Below are 22,077 nucleotides of genomic sequence, written 5' to 3'. Positions count from 1 at the left end.
GGCGCATGCCTGTAGTCCCAGCTACTCGGGAGGCTGAGGCAATAGGATTGCTTAAGCCCAGGAGTTTGAGGTTGCTGTGAGCTAGGCTGACGCCATGGCACTCACTCTAGCCAGGGCAACAAAAGTGACACTTTGTCTCAAAAAAAAAAAAAAAAAAATAGAAATATGAATCTAAGACCCCACCCCAGACCTACTGAGTTAGAATCTTCATTTTAACAAAATTCCCAAGTGATTCATGTGCACATTAAAGTTTGAGAAGGCCTAATCTAGAGGAAAGATATTTGAGATAAAAGAAAAAGGGGAGGGAAGCAAGGAAAACAATGTAAATTGGGAATCATCTGACTCTCTTTCTTCAGAGAATGCCATCTTTACAAAACAGAATAAGTATGAAAACATGAGCCTTATACAATCCTCTAGCGACCTCTTCTGGTTGATTTAAGAGAGGCCAATTACAACCTAATGCACACTTGTTTCCTTTAAGAGTCCTTGTGACAGACATGCCAAGAAATAGGCAATTATTGAGGGCTGTGGGTCGGGCTCAAAGTGCAAGATAAAGTATTACATTTCTTAACAATACCATTCATAACAATACCATTTTACAGATGAAGAAACTAAGCTCACAGGTTCAGTAACTTGCCAAGTACATGTAGCTAATAAAAATGACAGTGGAAGGAACCCAGGTCTAACATCAAAGCCTTTGCTCTATTTTACCACACTGCTTCTCAAAAGGCTGAATGTCATAAATCTACTTCCGAGATATAGGGCAAAAAAAGAGGGCAAAACTGCATGGAATATGTGATTCCCAGAAAAAAGAAAATGAACTAATTAATGAAACAGGAAAAAACAAATGAAAGAATTAACTTTGAGATTAAACTATCTCAAATTTACTAAATTTACTAAAGAAAACAGATAAATATGCTCATTACAATAGAGAAAACACTTAGAACATGGAATAGGGAAACATGTCCCGAAAGAACTCTAGTTCTGAAAAATGTAGACTATTAGTAACCTACTGCAAACACTAAAAAAAATGGGAGGTAGTTCCCTTATACCCTTTTATCCTTCTCTCCCTAAACCTTCCATTTGTCATGGCAATAGAAAATCCTATCATTTTTCTTCAATATGTCTTTTGGTTTCATTTTAAGGTCTTCATTCTAAATGCTATTACCTAAGTCAAATACTTCTCTCATCTCAAAGCTAAATTACTACAAAGGTCACCTAAACTTGTCTCTTTGTCCACATTCTTGAATGCACTCTGAAAACTACTGCCATTCTAATACCACTCAGTCTTTTTGTGTCCCTAGAAAAAGGGAAGGAATTGGGTTCTATAATTAGAAGTCCTTCTAGCTCTAAAGGTATAATGCATTACTTTCATTACGTCACTGTTCTATAATAGTTCCCTCTTGCCAATATCAAGTTCAAGATCTTGTGCCTTTACAATCAGGTATTATCTGTGTTGGGAATCCCCAAGATGCCCCTCAGGTTCAATGGTTTGCTAGGTGGACTCACAGGACACTGCATATTGTTGTACTCAGAGCCATCCATGACTTACCACAGTGAAAGGATACAAACCAAAATCAGCAGAAGGAAAAAGCACAAGAGGCTAAGTCAAAAGGAAAGCAGGTGAAAGATTCCAAGAAACCTTTCCCAGGGGAGTCACACAGGACACATTTAATTTCTCTAGCAATGAGTTATGACAACACATGTGAACTACTGTCTACCAGGGAAGCTTATTAGAGACTCCGTGTCCACGGTTTTCAATGAGAGCTGGTCATAGAGACAGACTCTACCTACCATGTATGAAAATTCCAGACTCCCATAAGGAAAGCTGGTGTTCAGCATAAACCATATTGTTCATACAGTAAGCCACTCATGTCAAGAGAATGGCTGTAACTCTCCCAAGTTCCCAGATACCAGCCAAGAGCCAACATTGCAAGCTCTTGTTATGTTAACTGCTTTCTGCACACTACCTATTTCTATTGTCACTATTCTATTTAGGCTCTTCAACTTCACCAGAATTCCATCACTTTTACTTTCTATTTGTCCAAATACAATCTGGAGGATCTCTGTTCTTCCATAATGCTTTGCCAAATTCTCCAACCGATACTTCTCTCCTTTCTCTGAACTCCTATTTCACTTATGTTGTAGCATTAAGGCTTGTTCATTCTAGAGCACAAGCTCCCTGTGTGTAAGACCTATAGTTGATTTCTCTTATACTACAGTGCCTAGTCAGTCTTGAACAAGATGCAGGCTCTCAAAAACTAATGACTGAGTGTGTAACAAAACCTGCTCCAAGATGCACATCTGTTCTGGGAATGTTCTCTAGTGCCAGGACAGAGGGTAGGATGACTATAGAATTCAATCAGATATAACAGTAATGCAAGCTTTAATTCTCTACTGTGACCCTACATGGAATTCAAGCTATTCTGTACATTACTTTTCAGGTATAGTTCTAGATATAAATTCTAAAAATTCAATTTTTCTTAAAAAACCCCATAGACCTCTGGACTTACTTTACTATTTAAAATTTCTAATATTTACTCAGTAAATACATCAAATATGGATCTTCTCATAGGTTTTTAGCTACCAGAATATTTAATGTCGTATCATTTTTAATAATAGAAAAAAAATTAAACAATACATCCAATAGGAAATTAAATGAACTATAATATATTCATATAGAATAATATTATTCATTGATTTAAAATATAGAAATGTATGCGCTGATTCAACAAATATTTAAGCATTTATGTTTACAACACACTACTGTTTTTAATCACAAAACAATTTAGATACCTTATGTAAAAATACTTATCTATACATGCAGAAACAGTAAAAACATATATTAAAAGTGGTTATCTCTGTGAGACCAAGAATGATTTCTTACTTGTTTTGGTTAATATTTTAAATTTTTTCCACAATGAATATGTAATACTTTTACAATGCTAATCAAAGATATCTACTATCAAATGTGGTAAAAATTCATTAGAGTACTACATTACATGAATTTACATATCCATGAATCAACTCATGTCCCTTGAGATTTAACACTTAATAAGAGACACAGCTTTTTAAATACTAGTTCTATTTCTTAATACTAGCATTAATAAAGGAGTTGTTATTTACTACACGGCTCCAACATTTTAACAAGCAGTGAAAGGTAGTGGACTTAAGAACAAGTTTTTAGTCCGAGCACTGTGCCTCACGCCTGTAATCCTAGCGTAGCACTCTGGGAGACCAAGGTGGAAGAATCACTTAAGGTGAGGAGTTCAACACCAGCCTGGCCAAGAGTGAGACCCTGTTCCTACTAAAAAATAGAAAAAATTAGCCAGGTGTGGTGGCACACACCTATAGTCCCAGCTACTCAGCAGGCTGAGGCAGGAGAATTGCTTGAGCCCAGGAGTTTGAGGTTGTAGTGAGCTAGGCTGATGCCACTGCACTCTAGCTGAGGACAACAGAACGAGACTCTGTCTCAGAAAAAAAGAGAATAGGTTTTTAGTTCTCATCTAACTAGCTCACAAAGCATCTAGAGTAAGGTAATTTAACTTTCATGGTGCAATTCCATGAAAGGAAGGATTTTGATGATAATCTCTAGGACTGCTAGCTTTTAGCCATCAAGTTTACCCATGAACAATAATTCAATGGCCCAAATCATTTTATTTCAATAGACAATCACAATTTTGATCCTTATGTGTATCACTAGTGATTGCAAGTTTAAGAGCAGCATGAAAAAACCTACATACCCAACTCCATGACTATCTAGAAAAAAAATACTCTTAACTTAGGACATGCGCTTACCTTAGCAAAAAGGTGATCTTTATATTGCTGTTGAGTAACAAATTTTTTATAACATACTACACAAGCAAAGGAACTGAATAAAGGTCCATGTAGTGTAATTGTTGGATCACATGGAGAGTGATCAAACCTACTCAGCAAGAGAGAGGTAACATTAGAAAAATTTACATTCCAGGGCACAAACTATGTTGTTTCATTTGTGAAGTTAAACACATATACACACATTCAGAACTTTACACTTTTCTACTCAAAAATTAAATAGTGTTTTTCATATTCAAGAAATATCAAGTGGCTCCCATATGCCAGGTAATCCCCTCAGAAAGTGACCAAAAGTTAGCTCAAGATTTCATAAAATTACTCAAGATCCAACAAAATGGATTTAGGCATTTCTTGCCAAACTGGTGAGCTTCCAGTTGGAAAATTATAGTTTTACTTCTTGCCTTGGTTACCATAAGACTCATAAATAAATTTAAATGAACGACTGCAATAATAATCTCTCATGTTAAGATTTCTGGCACACCTCTATTTCCTATAAATGGCTTTTAAATCCTTTTAATTTTCCTTTTAACCATTTAACAAATATGCATCATTTTAAACTGCTTAGAAGACAATACATAGACATAGTATGCTACCCATTTATTTATAGAATGCTACAACTCCCTCTAGAAGCCTCTCTTGGTAAGGTAAGGAATAAGCATAGTGAGAGATCTGGAAAAGACAATGGCTCAGTGCACCAAACTCTCAAGTTCTCATCTTTCAGTGGTTATTATAGAGACTGTGAGGAAAGAATGTCTAATACCTTTAATACCACCTTCCCTTGATATCTACTTTCTCAAGCTCTACTATCCAAAACCTCAATAAATTGATAAAATGAGTTTTATCAAATATCTGTTAAGTGCTCTGTGTCTCTTGAAATTTACATTTACGGGCTAGATTTCTCTAAAACTGATCCAACTGCACTTCAATGTAAAAAGTCTGTTCAGAATTTTGTAAGATATATTAGGGGAAAACACATACTTAAAAACTATACTCAAAAAGAAGACAGAATATCACTAGAAAAATCAGATTTCATCAAGCCTTCTAGGAAACTTAAGAAATATAAATTAGAAATAATTATATCATAATGGCACAAAACAATTTGAGTTTGGAATATAAAGCTATAATTATAATGGCAGAGATATATCACACTTTTAGCATCCACTATTCTGAATATCCTACTTACCTTTTCAAATGTCCTAAGAGAAGGTGCCCATTGTCAAATTCCTTGTTACAGTGCATTATAGGACATAAAATTGGTTTCCCAGATACCCGCATTTGGCCTCCTCTTCGGAATGAACTTTTTGTTCCAGAATTAATTGTGCCTGTTTTGAGTCCTGCATCATCAGAATATAAATTCTTAAATTTCTATTTCAGATACTTATCCTTTGGACTGGTGATCAAAATTATGATAAAACAATGAAAATTATGATACAGCATCAACTGGGTGAGCCTAATTATAATTGTTTCCAACCTCTCTTATAAATGATATAAGGATATAAAAGTAAATAGTTGTGACCAAAAAAACCCCTTATCATCTCCAAGTAGCACTGTTTTGAGGGAAAAAAATGCATTTTCTTAAGTTCAGCAGCTAAGAAATGTTAAAGATAAAATGCATTAGAAAGTCAAGCCCCTACTCCGTTCATTTCATTTATATAAATTGGCAAAGATCTTTTCTTCTAATTCATAGTTTCTCTTTTAATCATCTTAAATGCATTATAAGGTTTAGTTATATTATAGAGCTGTGGTCCCCAACCGCCAGGCAGGGCCCGGTACCAGTCCTAGCCTGTTAAGAACCAGGCCGTACAGCAGGAGGTAAACAGTGGGCTAGCCAGTGAAGCTTCATCTGTATTTACAGCTGCCCCATCACTTACATCACCACCTGAGCTCTGCCTCCTGTCACATCAGTCACTGTCTCCCATCACCCCTGAAGGGACTGTCTAGTTGCAAGAAAACAAGCTCGGAATCAGGGCTCGCACTGAGTCTGCGTTATGGTGAGTTGCATAATTATTTCATTATATAGCACAATGTAATATTAAATAATAATAGAAATAAAATGCACAATACATGTAACATGTTTGAATCATCCCAAAACCATCCTCATCCCCCAACCCCTACTCTATCCCCCTGTGGGAAATTTGTCTTCCATGAAATTGGTCCCTGGTGCAAAAAGTTGGGGACCGCTGAATTATCTGGGCTCTATGAAAATTATGTTAAACGTTATAACTGGGATGGAGAAGGCAGAGTGAGGAGGGAAGGGAAGGAAGGAGAATAAGAGTGTTATTTTCTGATGAATCCAGCGACTGAGATCAATCAGGTCCAAGCTGGACCTCAAGTAATGCAGGTGTAATTAATAACAAACTTATAGAACACAAAGCAGAGATTTACTTATTGTTGATATCTCTCCCCTTTCTATTTATTCTATTTCATCCCTTCTCTTTTTCCCTTTAAATAGCCAATTAGGAAACAGTTTGCCCACCATTACCTTCTCTTAATTCATCATCCTTTATCCTGATCCATTCTTCATCCCTTTCTTTCTTTCTAATCCTGGTCTTAAAGTCACACAACTCTTGTAAACTAATCCCTCTGACCAAATTTTTTTCTCAGGGAAATCCCAACACATAATATGTGATGGAAAATTTATAGAGTTATGCTGTATAAAAAAGAATTGCCAGGATTCTGATACACAGATAGTTTGATTACTATTTCTTTTGTAATAACAATAATAGTAATTGCTTGTGGCTGTTTCACTCAAATGCCTTGAATATTTGATACAACACAAAAGAGGGTATTAGGCTGGGTGCGGTGGCTCACGCCTGTAACACTAGCACTTTGGGAGGCGGAGGCAGGAGGATCACTTGAGGCCAGGAATTTAAGACCAGCCTGAGCAACATAGCGAGACCCTGTCTTCACACAAAAAATTTAAAAATTAGCCTGGTGGCACGTGGTGGCATGTGCCTGTAGAATAAGTAAACACTAATCCTCTAGATCTCAGTTTAAATTCCACTTCCTTAGCAAAGCCTTTCCTGACTGCAAAAAACCTATTATACATCCTCCCCTAGACACATGTACTAGTTCATGCAATAAACATTAAATATATGAATAAATGAGTAATAGCTAATGAGCTCAAGGATGACCTATATTGCACAAGTATACTCCAGTATACTTGTGCCAAAGAAGGAGGACAACTAATTGGTAAAGTAAGCCATTATAAGGTGATGTTAGTATCATTGAAACTAAATTTCAATACCTTATAAGCTTATTAGCACCTGAAAAAAAGACACTTTCTGCATTAAGGTTTTGGGGAAGCTCAGTAACCTTAGTGTAATCTCTAAAGAGTACCTGGCATTTTTAGCCATTGGTCCACACACAGTCTTGCTGCTTCTGTATCAGAATGTCCTCGAATAAATTCCAATTCTTGTAACCCATGAGCATGTTGAAAATCTATTTTTTCCTAGAGATATTAAGAAAAAACTAAATTAACTTATGATTACTATGCTGGTTTCCTTGAGAAAAGGATTTTGACATATCAGTCATCAGAAAATACTGATTACTTTTCAACCCCAGAACTCCGTATCTAGAAATCTATGCCAAAGAAATACATAAAAATAAAAATTCATGGTCTAAGATGTGATCTCAATATTATTTGCACAAAGTTCAGTACAACGTACATCTCTAACAACAGGCTATTATTTAAGTAAATTATGGTATGTATAATTGATGGAAGTCATTAGAAACAGCAAAATTTTTCAATAATGTGGGATTATACTTTTGATATCAAGTAGGTCACCAAATTGTATTAAACAAATGAGGCAAAATATAAACAAAGACTAATTTTAATCTATATACAACTACATTTACAGAGGGGGGAAAAGGCTGAATATAAATATAGTAAATGTTATTAATTGCTCACTCTGGGAATGGAAATGAAAGGATTTTTTCGGTTTTAAACTTTTACACATTTTTTCAAATTTTTCTTATGTAGTCTGAAATATACAGAAAGACCCTAATAAATATTTGTTCAGTGAATAATACTAAAAGTAGACATTCATTAGCACTTAGTACGTGGTAATATAAAGCATTTGTTGCCATCTAGATAAAGGGTTGGCAAACTTTTTCCACAAAGGGCCAGATAACAATTATTTCAGGCTTTGCATGCCATACAGTCTCTATTGCAATTACTCAACTCTGCTGTTGTAGAATAACAGTCATAGACGATATGTAAACAAATAAGTGTGGCAGTATTCCAATAAATATTTACAACAGGCCCCAGGCCAGTGCTAACCACTGAACTGAAGCTCTGGACTGCTACAAATCTAAATCCTTTTAGTTATATTAGCCATAAAACTATTTATACGCTCTATAATCATGCTGTACATAAAAATTAACACTTACCATTTACCATGTGAATTAACACTTATTAACCCCTTACCATGTTTTAAAAGGACTTTAGATTTAATTCTCACGATAACACTTTGAGATGGGTATTACTATTGTTCCTGTCTTATGATGGAAAAGCTGAGGCAAAAAGAGGTCAAATAAATTGCCCAAGGATACATAACAATGCCAGAATCCAAATTCTAGCAATCTGATTCTAGAATTCTTGCACTTAATGAGTATATCATACTGCCTCTCAAAAAGATTTATATGTATTTAAAAAAAAATCACAGATCCAGAAATACTGGATTTGCAAGATACAGGCCAGAATAATGCATGGCCTAGTTAGTAATGTAACAGGATTTTCTATCAGGAAGGGTAAGTGGGGGAAAGAGTGGATCAAGATTTTAATTTTAAGAAAATGTACACAACATTGTTCAAAGTACTGCCATGGAATACTACTTCTCAAGGATGTTACATACATTATATAAGTTTTTAAAAATTCTCTCTAATCAAATTAAGTAAGTATAGAAAACTGTTTTAACACAAAATTTTAAAAGGTCCTTTGATGTAGGACTTCTGAAGCCCTAAGTGCTAATATGCACTTTGATTTTCCATACAGTATGCAGTATCCCAACTAAATAAATCACCAAATACTTTTTTTTCAAAGTGTATCCTACAGGATCAGTGTTATGAATAACACGCTACAGGAAACAAATAATAGTATAATCAGTTAGTTTATCCAAAGAAAGCAATAGGCCCTCATAGGTATATCCTTAGGTATAATAGTCCTTATAAGAATCCATTACAATAAAAACTCTTCAATTAAAGTAATATAATTGAGATTAAATATTACTACATAGTAGCTAAATAGCATACTTATTTTAAACCATTTCCAATAATTAAAATTAAACAGTTTTTAAAAAAATTCTCTGGCATTTCTTACAATAAAATTTGAACTTTACGAGCATGCACAGTCAATGCTCAAAAACATTTACTGAAATTATCCCAAAATTAGCCACCCTTTTCTTTGTCACGAAGCAACTTCCACAAGCTTTAGGGTTACAGCCCTTCTTGCAATTCATCTTAACTCCTGGAATATCACTAAGCAAATCTGGCAGCTGGTCAACTGGTCAACACAGGGCATGATCTTTGACAGTATTCAGTGAAGACTTCAATGAACCTTCTTGTTTTTCTTTAAAATTCTCCATCACAAAAGAAAGATAACTTACTTTAATAATGAAGACACCAACAATTCACAAAGGTTTAGAAGAGTTGAAAGACATTTATTACGGTAACTATTTTTAGCCAGAATTATCACTCACTAGAATTCCTCAAAAATTATTTCTATTTCAGCTTCACTATCTTCCTTTCTGGGTATTTTTGGTTTTTGGTTTTTGTAATCTAGTTTTAAATAACAAGTTATCCATAAAGGGAATCAAATAAGAAAAACAAAATCATAGATGATAGCAAGCAATGGGCTAAAGCACCTGCGTGAGTCACCTTCCTCCTTAAAAAAGTATGAAATCTAGACAAATTTATTCTTTACAACTGGTTAAACAAAATATTAAAAATTTCAATTTCAAAAAAAATGTCTTCCATATAAAGTGTATACATGAACATGTATATGGGTGGAAACTAAAACTACCCTTGAGAAAAACCTTAGATGTCACAGTGACTGTATCAGATTCTGAGCTCATCACAAAAGCTTTATTATCTATGTGGTCATTAATACTCCTGGGAAAAGAAGCCAGTATCACTCAGGAAATCTGGGGAAAAGTAAGATAGTTTGCAAATAGACCTCTCTCTCAAAAAGATTTTCTCCATGACCCATTTAAAAAAAGATACTTAACAAAGTTTTGGAAAAGAAACTTCCTTAAAATTGAATAGTGTTTCTGCGTGGATAAATATTTTGTGTGTACATGTATGTGTGTATGTGTGTCCATCTTTATGCAATAAGCATTTTAAACAAAATTAGAATACTTTGATCTAATTTAAGTGGTATTATATAATAAAGTTAAAGTCCCCAAACCTACTTCTAAATTTAAAGAAGATTATTTTATATCAGATTAAGAAATATTAAAACAGAGGCTACAGAAATATACAAATTCCTTTATAACAACCAATGGAACAAAGAATCAAAAACATGGTTGTTAAATTTATAAAATCATAGTGCTTACCCTGACCTGGAAGACCAACTCTAATCTGTCCCTTCACAGAAGAAAACCCAAGTCTATAAAAGTTAAGTGACTCGCTAAAATCCAAATAGCTGCTAGCAGAACCATGATTTAAAATTTCCATTTTTATACTTCTAGGATGGAGAGTTTTTCTTACCCAACTCATCAACATTCTACTCCTAACAGACATCTGTCAGTATTGAGAGAGTTCTTTAAGTAACTTCATTTGGGGCCTTCTAAAACAAGTCAAGGAAAAAATCTGTATCATGCAAGATTCTACTCATTTTCCACATAGCAGTTCTTCTACAACTCTGCTTCAAATTTCTTCCTATTACTAATGGATCTAATTTGGTGGGGCAAACTGAAGTTTAAGAAAGTGGTCTGGCTCCATTTGGTACAAAACAACCTTTTAACAGCTTAATATCTATAAAAGCCCTGATAAACTTTACTTTTGTGGAAAAAAAAACCAGAAACTCTTAATTGCTTACTTGAGAAATTCCATGATTTTTAATTCCTCAAAAATAAAGTTACCTCAATTAATTCTATTTTCTTCTTTTCTTAAATACACATAGGATAAGAATCCAACAAACTAAAAACAGATATGTAAAAAGCTATTATGAATTACAACTAAATTGATGAATTGTCTAGGGTACATGCTACACTTGGAAAAATCATACTTTTTTTGAGTAAAGCTTTCTCTTTACAGCTTTATTATGAACAATTGTATAATTCAGTAAAACACCAATTAAAATAGTCACATACCCTGAATGCTCTATTTTTCTCTTCTTTCTGCTGTTTCTCCACTTCAACATGGCGGGCTAGACGAGCCAGAGTTAAAGCAACTTTATCCTTCTGATGGTCAATATGGTCTTTACGTTTAACACTCTCCTATAACGGAAGAAATAACTTTCATTCCTTTTAATTAACAGAATTAGCATTTGGATAACATATATCCATTTACCAAACAGCTACTGTACTAAAGAACCATTTACTTCTCTTAAGAACCTATCTATGTATATTTTATGTGGTATTTTGTAAGTCAGCTAATTATTCACCAGCATCTTTGGTTTTAGACAAACTAGCTGCTAGGACATTTGTATTCACTGTATAATCATCTGGATATTGAAAAGTTTCGGGTTGCTTTGTTCTGAGTCAATAAGGTAATGTCATCAAGCTATTAAGTCTACCCTCCAAGAGGTCTAACAGCAGAAACATTCTGGCTCTGGTTTTTTTTTTAGCAGTGCCAGGACAATATTAGGAGAAATTATTGGTTAAAAAAGGTAGATGTGACTTCTGGTTTCCAGCACGGAATACAAGGAGCTTAGAATTTGCCACTTCATCCTAATGATAAGTTAAAAGTTGAACAAACTGAAAACTCAACTATCTTAAGATCTATCAGAGAAGTGAGATCATAAAGCAAAGAGCTGCTCCACAAAATTGGAGAGAGAGGGGCAAATAAAGAACACTAACTTATTGAAGCAGAAACCCAAGAGCAGAAACTTCCACAGGAACAAGTACTGGGGTAAGAAAACCTGAACTGTAATTGATGAATTGCTGGATACTCAGTGTGGACAAATCTGAGAGTTAAAAACTTCAGGGAACCCAGCCATACAGGGGCCCTCACATTTTTGTGTGTTCTTACCTCCAGGAGCTCTACCAGGTTCTCACAGTGAAGACAGAGAATAATCCCCTTATGCTTCCGGGAGAGGAAGGGACAAGTAACCACACTAAAATATCCCAGAGCATTCTGCTCTCCTTAACAAGACCTGCCTTTAAGAGAAACTATTTTACTAGAGCCTAACCTGCTGGGGTTTTATCAGTGCTTAACAAACCTGGGGGAAAGAAAATACCTAACTCCAGCTGCCTGTAGCCATCCTGTCCCATCTAAGTGGGGGAAAACTGAGAAGCACTGGTGAAGTTCACAGTTCAGGGACATAAATTCACCTGAAGACTATAGACTACGTCCCTCTACCCTCCCCCTACACCTTACCACTACACATCATTAATGCCCTATTTACCACAGTTCCTTTTACCCAGTACATCATGCCCAACTTTCAACAAAAAATTATAAAGCATACTTTAAAAAAGGCAGAAAATAGTCTGAAGAGAGACAGAGTAATCATCAGAACCAGACCCAGACAAGGCACGGATGCTGGATATATTGGACCATGAATTTAAAACAACTATGATTAATATGCTAAGGACTTTTAAAGCAGACGACATACTACAAAAGATGGATAATGTAAGCAGAGAAATGAAAATTCTAATAAAGAATCAAAAAGAAATGCTAGAGATCAAAATACAATAACAGAAACAAAGAATGCCTTTGACGGGCTCATTAGTAGAGTAGAAACAGCTAGGGAAAGATTCTGAGCTTGCAGGTGTGTGAATAGAGACTTCCAAAACCAAAAAAGAGAAAAAAAAAGACCGAACAAAACAGAACAGAATATCCAAGAAATGTGGGGCAAGTACAAAAGGTGTAACATGCATGTAATGGAATATCAGTAGGAGAAGAAAGAAAGGAAAAAATGCTTGAAACAATAATGACTGAGAATTTCCCCAGATCAATTTCAGACACCAAACCATAGATCCAGGAACCTCAGGGAATACCAAGCAGGATAAATATCAAAGAAACTAAATATATGCATATCATATTCAAACTGCAAAAAAATCAAAGATAAAAGTAAAAATCTTAAAAGAAGCCAGAGGGGGCATAACCCCTTATCTAAAGAACAACGTTAAGAATTACATCTGACTTCTCCTCAGAAACCATGTAAGTAAGAAGAGAGTGGAGTAAGATATTTTAAGTGTTAAGAGAAAAAAACCCACCAGTTTAGTATTCTGTATCCTATGAAATTATCCTTCAAAAGTGAAGGTGATATAAAGACTTTCTCAGACAAACAAAAATTGAGAGAATTTGTTGCTAGTCTACCTTCCTTGCAAAAATGTTAAAAGAAGTTGTTTAGGGAAAAGGAAAATGATAAAGGGTACAAGATTTGTTATTCCTTGACAACTGCTCTGCTTATCCTCCAGATGAAATTTTCTTTTTTTATTTCAAAGTATTATGGGGGTACAAATATTTTTGGTTACAGGGATCACTTTTATAATGCTTGAGTCATGGTTATAAGTGTTCCCATACCCAGACAGTGTTCATTGTGCCCATTAAGTAGGTTATGGCCCATCCCCCCTCCTCACTCCCCCCTGAAATTCCTATAAAAAATAATGTTTATGCCATGTACTTTCTCCCAAATGTGACTTCATTAATTTAACCATGTGAGGCTGGGCATGTGGCTCACGCCTGTTAATCCTAGCCCTTTAAGAGGCCAAGGTCGGAGGATCTTTTGAGGCCAGAAGATCAAGAGCAGCCTGGGCAACATAGTGAGACCTTGTCTGTACAAAAAAAAAATATTTTTTTAATTAGCTGGATGTGGTGGTACACGCCTGTAGTCCTAGCTACTCAGGAGGCTGAGATGGGAGGACCCCTTGAGCCCACAAGTTCAAGGTTACAGTGTACTACGACCATGCCACTGCACTCCAGCACGGGCGACAGACATAGCAAGACCCCATCTCTTTAAAAAAAGAAAAAAAAAAGAAAGAAAGAAAAAGAAACTCAGATCTACATAAAGAAGGGCACTAGAGAAAGAATAATTAAAGGTAAAATGTACAAGAAAAACTTTTTTCTTATTCTCAATTGACCTAATAGATAACAGTTTGTACAAAATAACAATAGCAATAATGTATTTGATTATGTATACTTATGTTTGTGCATATGTGTATATGTGCATGTGTGTGTTGAGTATCCCTTGTTTAAAATGCTTGGGACCAGAAATGTTTTGGATTTTGAATTTTTTTAGATTTTAGAATATCTGCACACACATAATGAGATATCTTGGGCATGGGACCCAAATCTAAAACAAAATTCATTTATGTTTCTTATACATCTTAAACGCATAGCCTAAAGGTAATTTTACATGATATTTTTAATAACTTTGTACACAAAAGAAAGCTTGTGTATATCAAACCACTGGAAAGCAAAGGTGTCACTGTCTCAGCCACCCATGTGGACAACCTGTGGTTATTTGGCATCACCATCACTCCCAACTCTGAATTTGTATGTTACCAATAAACATTTTCTTACACTTTTTCAAACAGAAGTATTTAACAGTAAAAAATATGACATATCATTAATACAATGGAAAAATAATGTGTTCAAGGCAATTAAACACAGTAGCATCACCAGAACACCTGTATCAGCTGTTAATAGCAACAATAAACAAAGGCAGGATTTCAGTCTCTATTTATGATGCTGTATTTTAATTAAAAGGTTACTATACACTGTGTTGGTTTTTTTTTTTAGGTGAGAAGAAACATCAGAAGCAGTTGAGAAATCAGAAAGTGGGTCCTCTAGGGATAAGGAGGCATTCTTCCAAATGGCTTTTTAAAAATATTTCCTCCAGAGTCATCTGCCTCATTAACAACAGTTTTTGACTTAGAAGTCTCTCTTTGATTTTATAAACTGACATGATTTCTTGTTCTGTTATGAATGCAGGCTGAGCTAGTCCTTCAGTTAAGTCCATCACACATTTTTACCATGTCACCTATAGACACTTTTTATGCAGTGTTAATGTCATCTTCATTATCACTATTATCACAATCACCTCAACAACCATTGTCAATATTTCACCATCATTCAATGAATGAACCAGAGCCTCATTATCAATGTTAAAAAAATCTCTCTAAAATTCACTCTTCCCAGCTTACTGACAGACCCTGAAGGTATCTTTTTTGCATATGTAAGGACTTCAGACATCATTTTTTCTCACTTGACACACAGAATCCTTCAAAGTCACCACCTTGTTCATCATCACTGAATAGCTGCAGGCCAGAGGTTGTGCCAGGCGTGTCCAACTGTGTCTTTAGTCACTATGTTCCAAGCACTGGCAATAGCACTATGGTATTGTTCATGCTAAACTCCTTTTGAATACCTTCCACACCCATGCTTCTGTTCACTGCTGCTAGCATGCTGTTCTAGAAGGTGTTTTGATATTTACTTTTCATTAATCTAGGGATATCCTGGTCACATGGCTAAGTTAATGAAATCAAATTTGGGGGAAAGTACATGGCATAAACATTATTTTTGTAAGAATTTCAGGGGGGAAGGAAGAGGAGGGGATGGGCCATAACCTACTTAATGGGCACAATGAACACTATGTAGGTGATGGAACACTTAAAACCATGACTCAAGCATCATTAAAAGTGATCCATGAAACCAAAAATATTTGTATCCCCATAATACTTTGAAACATAAAAAAAAAAGAATTTCAGCTGGAGGATGAGCAGAACAGTTGTCAAGGAATAACAAATCTTGCAATTCTCATCCAATACAGCTTTCTTACAGTGAATACACGCCACTGGTACAAAATATTTGTGAAACCCATCAGAAAAGATGTCCCTAGTAATCCATGTCTTTCTGTTAGCATTAACAAGAGACTGGTAAGAATTCTTGTAAACAGCAAGGGCAGAGGCTTTTGCCCAGCACAGCAAGTTTTCACTTATGTGTGCTTGCTGCATTAGTACATCCCGGCACAGTTATTCTGTACTTGGCATCCTTCATTCCTGTAGAAGCCATCTCATCAGCTGTTTTGGGGGCAATAACACCGAAACAGTGATTTTTCATTAGCATTATAGACTTGTTCTGGCATCAGATTTTCATCAGCAATGACCTTGGAAACTTGTCAATGAATTTCTCTGTTTCATGATCAGCAGATGCTTTACCACCACACATCTTTAAAAATTCAATTCTTGTCTTAAATTTCTGCAACCAGCCTGTTGAATATTCATAGTCCCCTTCAATTTTCAGTTCATCATCACAGATCCTTACTTGTTACATGACCAGCATACCATTAAGTGGCATGTGTTCACTCCAATGCTGACAGATCCACTCACAACTAAGATCTTTATTTTTAGCTTTATGTAGTATTGTTCTACTTTACATTAACTACTCTTCATCACTTTCAGCACAGAACTCCAACAGTCTATCTGTCTGTTTCTTCAGGTCATATATGGTAGTTGTTCCAACACCATAGACTTCTGCAAGATGTTCCACACTTATACTGCTGTCCAGTTTCTCCAACAGCTTGACTTTCTGTGCCATAGATAAACATATGTGAGATCTCTTTTTCTTATCCCTGTTGCATAGGGGTATCTACAGGCCTTTTTGACATTTTCAACAATATCTTTATACCACACAATACTGGAAAAAAAAACCAGTGAATAATGCATGCAGGTCTTTGCCCCATGTGGGGAAACATGGGGAACCTGTCATTGACATGTGTAGCCCACACTTGTGCCATTTCATTACTCTTTGTGAACATGCTTTCATGGGGGAATCTAGGGGTGTGTGTGTGTGAAAAGACAGACTGCAGCTGAAGGGGGCAGAAGGGTCTTATTTTCCCTTGGAGACACTGAATAAATGGTGTTGTACACTTGCACTGCAACCTATGTCACATGAGGTCAGGTGTGGAATTTGCCACTTGTGGTGTCATGTCAGCCCTCAAAAGTTTTGGATATTAGAGCACTTTGGACTTTGGATTTCTCATTAGGAATGTTCAACCTGTATATACACATAAAAATACTCATTTATGCTTATGTATATCTGAAATGAATGACAGCAATGATATAAGGGACAGGAAGGAGAAATTATGAATATTTTATTATTAAATACAGTCTCATTTGAAAATAGACATGAACTAGGAAATGGAATTTTTTATCTCTAGTTCCTCATGTTCACAACCAACAATGTGAATATTGTGGGAACAGGATGAAAGCCATGTTTTAGATAAATTAAGGAAATTCTAACTCAGGAAGAGCTACCCTTGAATTGATGCTTCCACTATCATTTTACTCTTTCCTAGTCCCCAATAAAACAACCAGTTTGAATTATTTCTAAGGTTATATTCATTCAGGAAAGCTTTATTTAATATTTATTCTTCTTGAAGTTTAAAGCATTCTTAATGATTCTCTAATTTATATTATAAATTACAGACATAATCTGGATGCAAAGCTACATGAAAATTAAACTCAGAAACATAGCAATTATATATCAAATAAAATTTTTAGTCATCCACTAGTCACAAAATATAAGTATGTGATCAAAATTGTACCCCTTTCTCATACTCATATGCTACCAAAACATATTCATAATACTAGGAAAGGTTAGTTGTATAGCCCTTTAAACAATGTTTAAGAATTTGTTTAGATCTCTTCAACTTCATTCTAAAATTCATCTCCAGCCCTACCATTACTTTTTAAAGGTTAAATAAGTAAACTTATTGGTACTATTATCAAATTACTTACTAAAATTATTTCCTCATATTAAGCTATTAGTAGCCTACAGTATCTTTTATTTAACCACAAATTGATCATTACTAACCCATAAATCTGAAACCCAGAATGCTCCAAATCCAAGACTTTTTGAGCACTGACATCATGCTCAAAGGAAATGCTCTTGGAGCATTTCAGATTAGGGATGCTCAATTGGTAAGCATAATGTAAATACTGTAAATATTCCAAAATCTGGAAAAAATCTGAAATCCAAAACACTTCTCATCCCAGGCATTCCAGATACGGGATACTCAACCAGTGAATGGTTATGTCTCAATAAAAAGAATGTTTCTGTTATTCCACTAATTCTGCTCATCTGTTTATTATCTTTCATGACTTTGAAGGGCTGAAAAGACTCCTAAGCCCTGATGCTGGAAACAGGAGACATTTTAGAATTGAATTTAGGCTCCTTCTTCCCCTCTATGGAGAAAGTTTCTACCTTCTTAAAAAGAAAAAAAAAAGGAACTCTGGCTGTCAATATTGAAAGTTGATTTGGGAGACAATCTACTAGGAGTAGAGGAAAAGGAATGGTAGTTAGAAAAAACAAGGGCTTCAATTTGGAACCTTTGCCATTTTGAAGTTAGCACTTTAAAAATGAGAAAACTGCTGTATTAAAAAAAGATGTCCCAGATGAATGTTTACATAAACCACTTTCCAAATGAACTTTCTTCTAAAATTCATCTACAAATGCCTATTTCTTGAACAATTCACTCTTAATCCTGAAATGTATTATAGTTTAAGACGCTAGGTGCCATACAAAACTGACTCTAAACTATTTGTTTTATAAAAACTTTTTAAAGAAGGTCCTATGAATATATTTCCTCAGATATTAAAATTCTGGTAGATCTTTCAACTTTACTCTTCATACATCCAGCTCACCCAAAAGTTGAGCCTTGAAGTCACTTCTTACTGTCATAACTAGCTATATCAGTTATTTAGAAGTATTTGCCAAAATAAACTCAAAGGAAACGTAGAATTAAAGGAGTGATTGTTTTTGCATAGCAATTTCTAGAATACAATATTTAAAAGCAGGGCCTTGCAGAAGAAATCATTTTGCCATAGCTTGTGGCACTGTTATTAGTTTGTGGCTTTTTAATGATGAACAAGCAATTTGTATTTTTAAATCATTACTACTAATCTCTAAAAAGCACTTTAGTTCTTTAGTAACTAACAAAAGATTAAATTTTGCATTTTCTACACAATTACTTTTATGGAAATATGAACACATTCTTTTGGATCTCTGTAAAATGGAATAATTCTGCTTCATTTACCACACAAGATGATATAACCTAGGAGGAAAGCACACTACAAAAATAGTTATTACCCAAAGAAGTGACCACAACAACCCAGTTTCCTATCTGACTCACCAAAGGAACTTCTGGCTACTGAAAAAGCCAGTTATAAAGAAAGATAAAATTTGTAGGGGGGAAAAGTGTGAAGAGTAAGGAGAGGGATACATAGAACAATCCAAGGGAGAGGTTTATTTGTTGTTATAGCTCCATGTGTCAGCTGGCACTGATTAGCCAGAGGGGCACCAACTGGTGGATGACTATTTCCTCCATTATCTTTATCGTCTATGTAAGGAACCCCAAAGTTCAAAGAAAGCTCAAAGGAGCAACCAACTGCAAAAGAGCAATGAATTAACTTTGCAAATCATCACATTATCCATCTGACTAGTGCATTTGGTTTGAAGAAAATTTCTGAAACAAATGGATTACTTCATACAACTCAATTTCAAAGCCTGCTTATTATTGCCTATCCTAAAGCTTTGTTCTAGAGTTTGGTCTGAAATTTGCACCCCTCCAGAGTCATATTTACCAGAAATCCCCTTCTGCCCAACTTATAACTCAAACCACATCCCAAATAACACTTTGAAAAGCAACAATTTTCTCAAGAATTTTATATCCAAATACAGATAAAGCAGAAGAGATTAACACAGCAAAGCAGTACAATATTTATTTACCATCTCCAGCAGCAAAGCTTTGGAACCAGGAAACCCTTTTTACAAAGCAATCTCCTTCCCACCCCAACTGGTTGTTTACAAATACAAAGTACACAGAACATCCGCTTTATATGAACAAATTTTAAAACATACATACAGATATACCCCATTCTGTAAAGTACTTTATTCAGTTAAGAAGGCTAGTACCACCAAACCTGTTAAATAAGAGTCTTCCTGTATTCTCTTTTGGGTAAATTGCCAATATCTATTTCTATAAAAATCCTCTTCTAGGAAAACAACTTTGATCCTCCTTCAGTACAGGACCAAAAAAAAAAAAAAAGTTATGCAACTTTGAAACTTAACAGAATTTTAAAATACAGTATCTCTGAATATGAAGTTGTGAAAAAGCAAAGGGGAGTTACTTTTTAATCCTGAGCGTCTCCGCTCTATCTCTGGCACAGGGAAAAAAAAGGATGAACTGTAGAGAAGACAAAAAGTGAAAGCAGCAACAACAACAAGGCAAGAAACTTAAACAAGAGAAAAAACAAACAGGAGGTTGACAAAATGTGTTTTGGGGCTGCCAGAGAAACCACTAGCACAGGTTCACAGTTCCTTCTTCAATACAACACCTCCAAACGCCAATGAAGCAACATTTTTACAAGAATCTTCATTTTCCCCAAGTCCACCCAGAAAATTATTTGTAAGTCACTATACAGGGAAATTAGCCACATTTATCTACACTGAAGACACCTGCCCGAAGGTGACCCTTAAGTATGCAATCATATACCTATGATGGGATGCCACATTCCACTTCAGGGGCATTATCCTGTTTATCCTCAAAGTTGTTCTCTACCAGTGCCTCAGTTATTTCTCAGCACTGGGAGCTGCCCTGGGGCCAGAGGTGCACTGTTAGGAGTCCTCCTTGGGCTCAGTTCAGGAAAAAAAAAATTGTTCTAGATGTCCATAATGGACAAATACAAACCAATCTCTAGACAGACTACCTCTATAACCTTACAAGTAATGGCTATACAAACTTAGTATACTTTGAATATGTAGGAACCAATACATATTCACAGGTAACTTATCCTCTTCATTCTGCTTAATCACCTTCATTTGTCTTACCTAAAGGATATTCCTTATAATTCTAACACCAGACACACCTCATGATATTCCTCACAAGGATTTACCTGAATGTCTGGTTCCTGTTTCTCTACCAGACCAACTAATTTTTCCTTAATCATCCTCCAAAACTCTACTCAAGTCCTTTTTAAGTAAGAAAAGCCTTCCTGACTACTCTAAATGGCCCTCTTTCTTGTTTCAGCATCTCCACAAGCATTCTTCTAAACAGGACAGTTATTACACTGTATTGGTATTTGCTTCTCTTAAGAGAATATACTGTCTCTCATTAACTGTCAGTATTCCCACACCTTTCTCAGTGCCTGCTGGCACACAGCAGATATTGAAAAAGATGTTCAACAAATGAAAAGATTGTTTCCAACATAGCTATAAAATGACAACATGCCATCCATCAAAAATCATATACACATACTTACACACTCTAGGTCTTCATCTATATTTTCTTTTATTATTTTCTTATTGTTTATTATGAGCATTTCTTAGCTTATACTTGAGAAAAGAGACTATTTTACTTTAAATGTGTCTTTTAATGACTTAGCTCATTGTGAGGCTTGTATATGCCTTAAAAAATTATAAACAAGGGAAACATGATCCCTGGCATGAAATCAACATTTACATGCTATTAAATACATTTGAAAATTTATGTATCTATCTATAGCCAATACCATCCCACAGTTATAGGAAATCTATAAATGTGAACAGAAACAGCACAATTACTGAAAAAAGGAAATCTATATTGGGCTTTAGTGTTTTCAAAGTACGTTTGGATATTATCTTACTTGAGAGTAGGAAAACTGAGGCTCAGAGAATAAGTGACTTGGTAATACTGAAATCAAGGCCTTTGGAATTCAAATACTATGTGCTTTGCACCATTCCATCTTCCTTCTAGTAAGCCAATATCCTCAAGATGCCAGTAAAAAAAACTTAAGTGTATATCTGAAACCGAGTGAGTGCAGCAAACAAAAAATGTAGAATAAAGAAAAAAACAGTAAGATTGACTTAAAACAATGAGTGCTGAAAATGAATGGAAACAGAAGGCAATGACTATGAATCAAGAATAATCCTCAGTGAGAGTAAAACTCTCAATGAGAGAAGACATTAGGACTCCCGATGTGACAAGTGTAATAACCAGGAATTACTTAATATACGACATCAAATACCAAGAGGGTGAGAGTATAGGATAAACACAAAGTACAGAAAAGAAAAAAATTAGTGTATGTAAAATTAGTT

General features: G+C 35.1%; 1 protein-coding gene across 2 annotated transcripts in view; it reads right to left on the bottom strand.

Annotated features, from left to right (window-relative positions):
• ZNF451 (zinc finger protein 451) overlaps positions 1–22,077 on the bottom strand; it is a 68,408-nt gene that overhangs the window by 29,770 nt on the left and 16,561 nt on the right. The window contains exons 1-5 of one of the 2 annotated variants that reach the window (XM_045543791.1): positions 12,028–12,141; positions 11,148–11,273; positions 7,174–7,285; positions 5,018–5,168; positions 3,799–3,925 (exon numbers count right to left, since the gene is read on the bottom strand). In XM_045543791.1, the coding sequence (XP_045399747.1) occupies positions 3,799–3,925; positions 5,018–5,168; positions 7,174–7,180 (285 nt within the window). In that variant the 5' untranslated portion in view covers positions 7,181–7,285; positions 11,148–11,273; positions 12,028–12,141. Of the gene's footprint in view, positions 1–3,798; positions 3,926–5,017; positions 5,169–7,173; positions 7,286–11,147; positions 11,274–12,027; positions 12,142–22,077 lie in introns of those variants that run through there. The other variant, XM_045543790.1, reaches the window with a different exon arrangement.

The sequence above is a fragment of the Lemur catta genome, chromosome 2, assembly GCF_020740605.2.
Source record: "Lemur catta isolate mLemCat1 chromosome 2, mLemCat1.pri, whole genome shotgun sequence".
Lineage (NCBI taxonomy): Eukaryota > Metazoa > Chordata > Mammalia > Primates > Lemuridae > Lemur > Lemur catta.
Note: the sequence above shows the minus strand (reverse complement) of the source record. Positions and strands in the feature narration are given on the sequence as shown.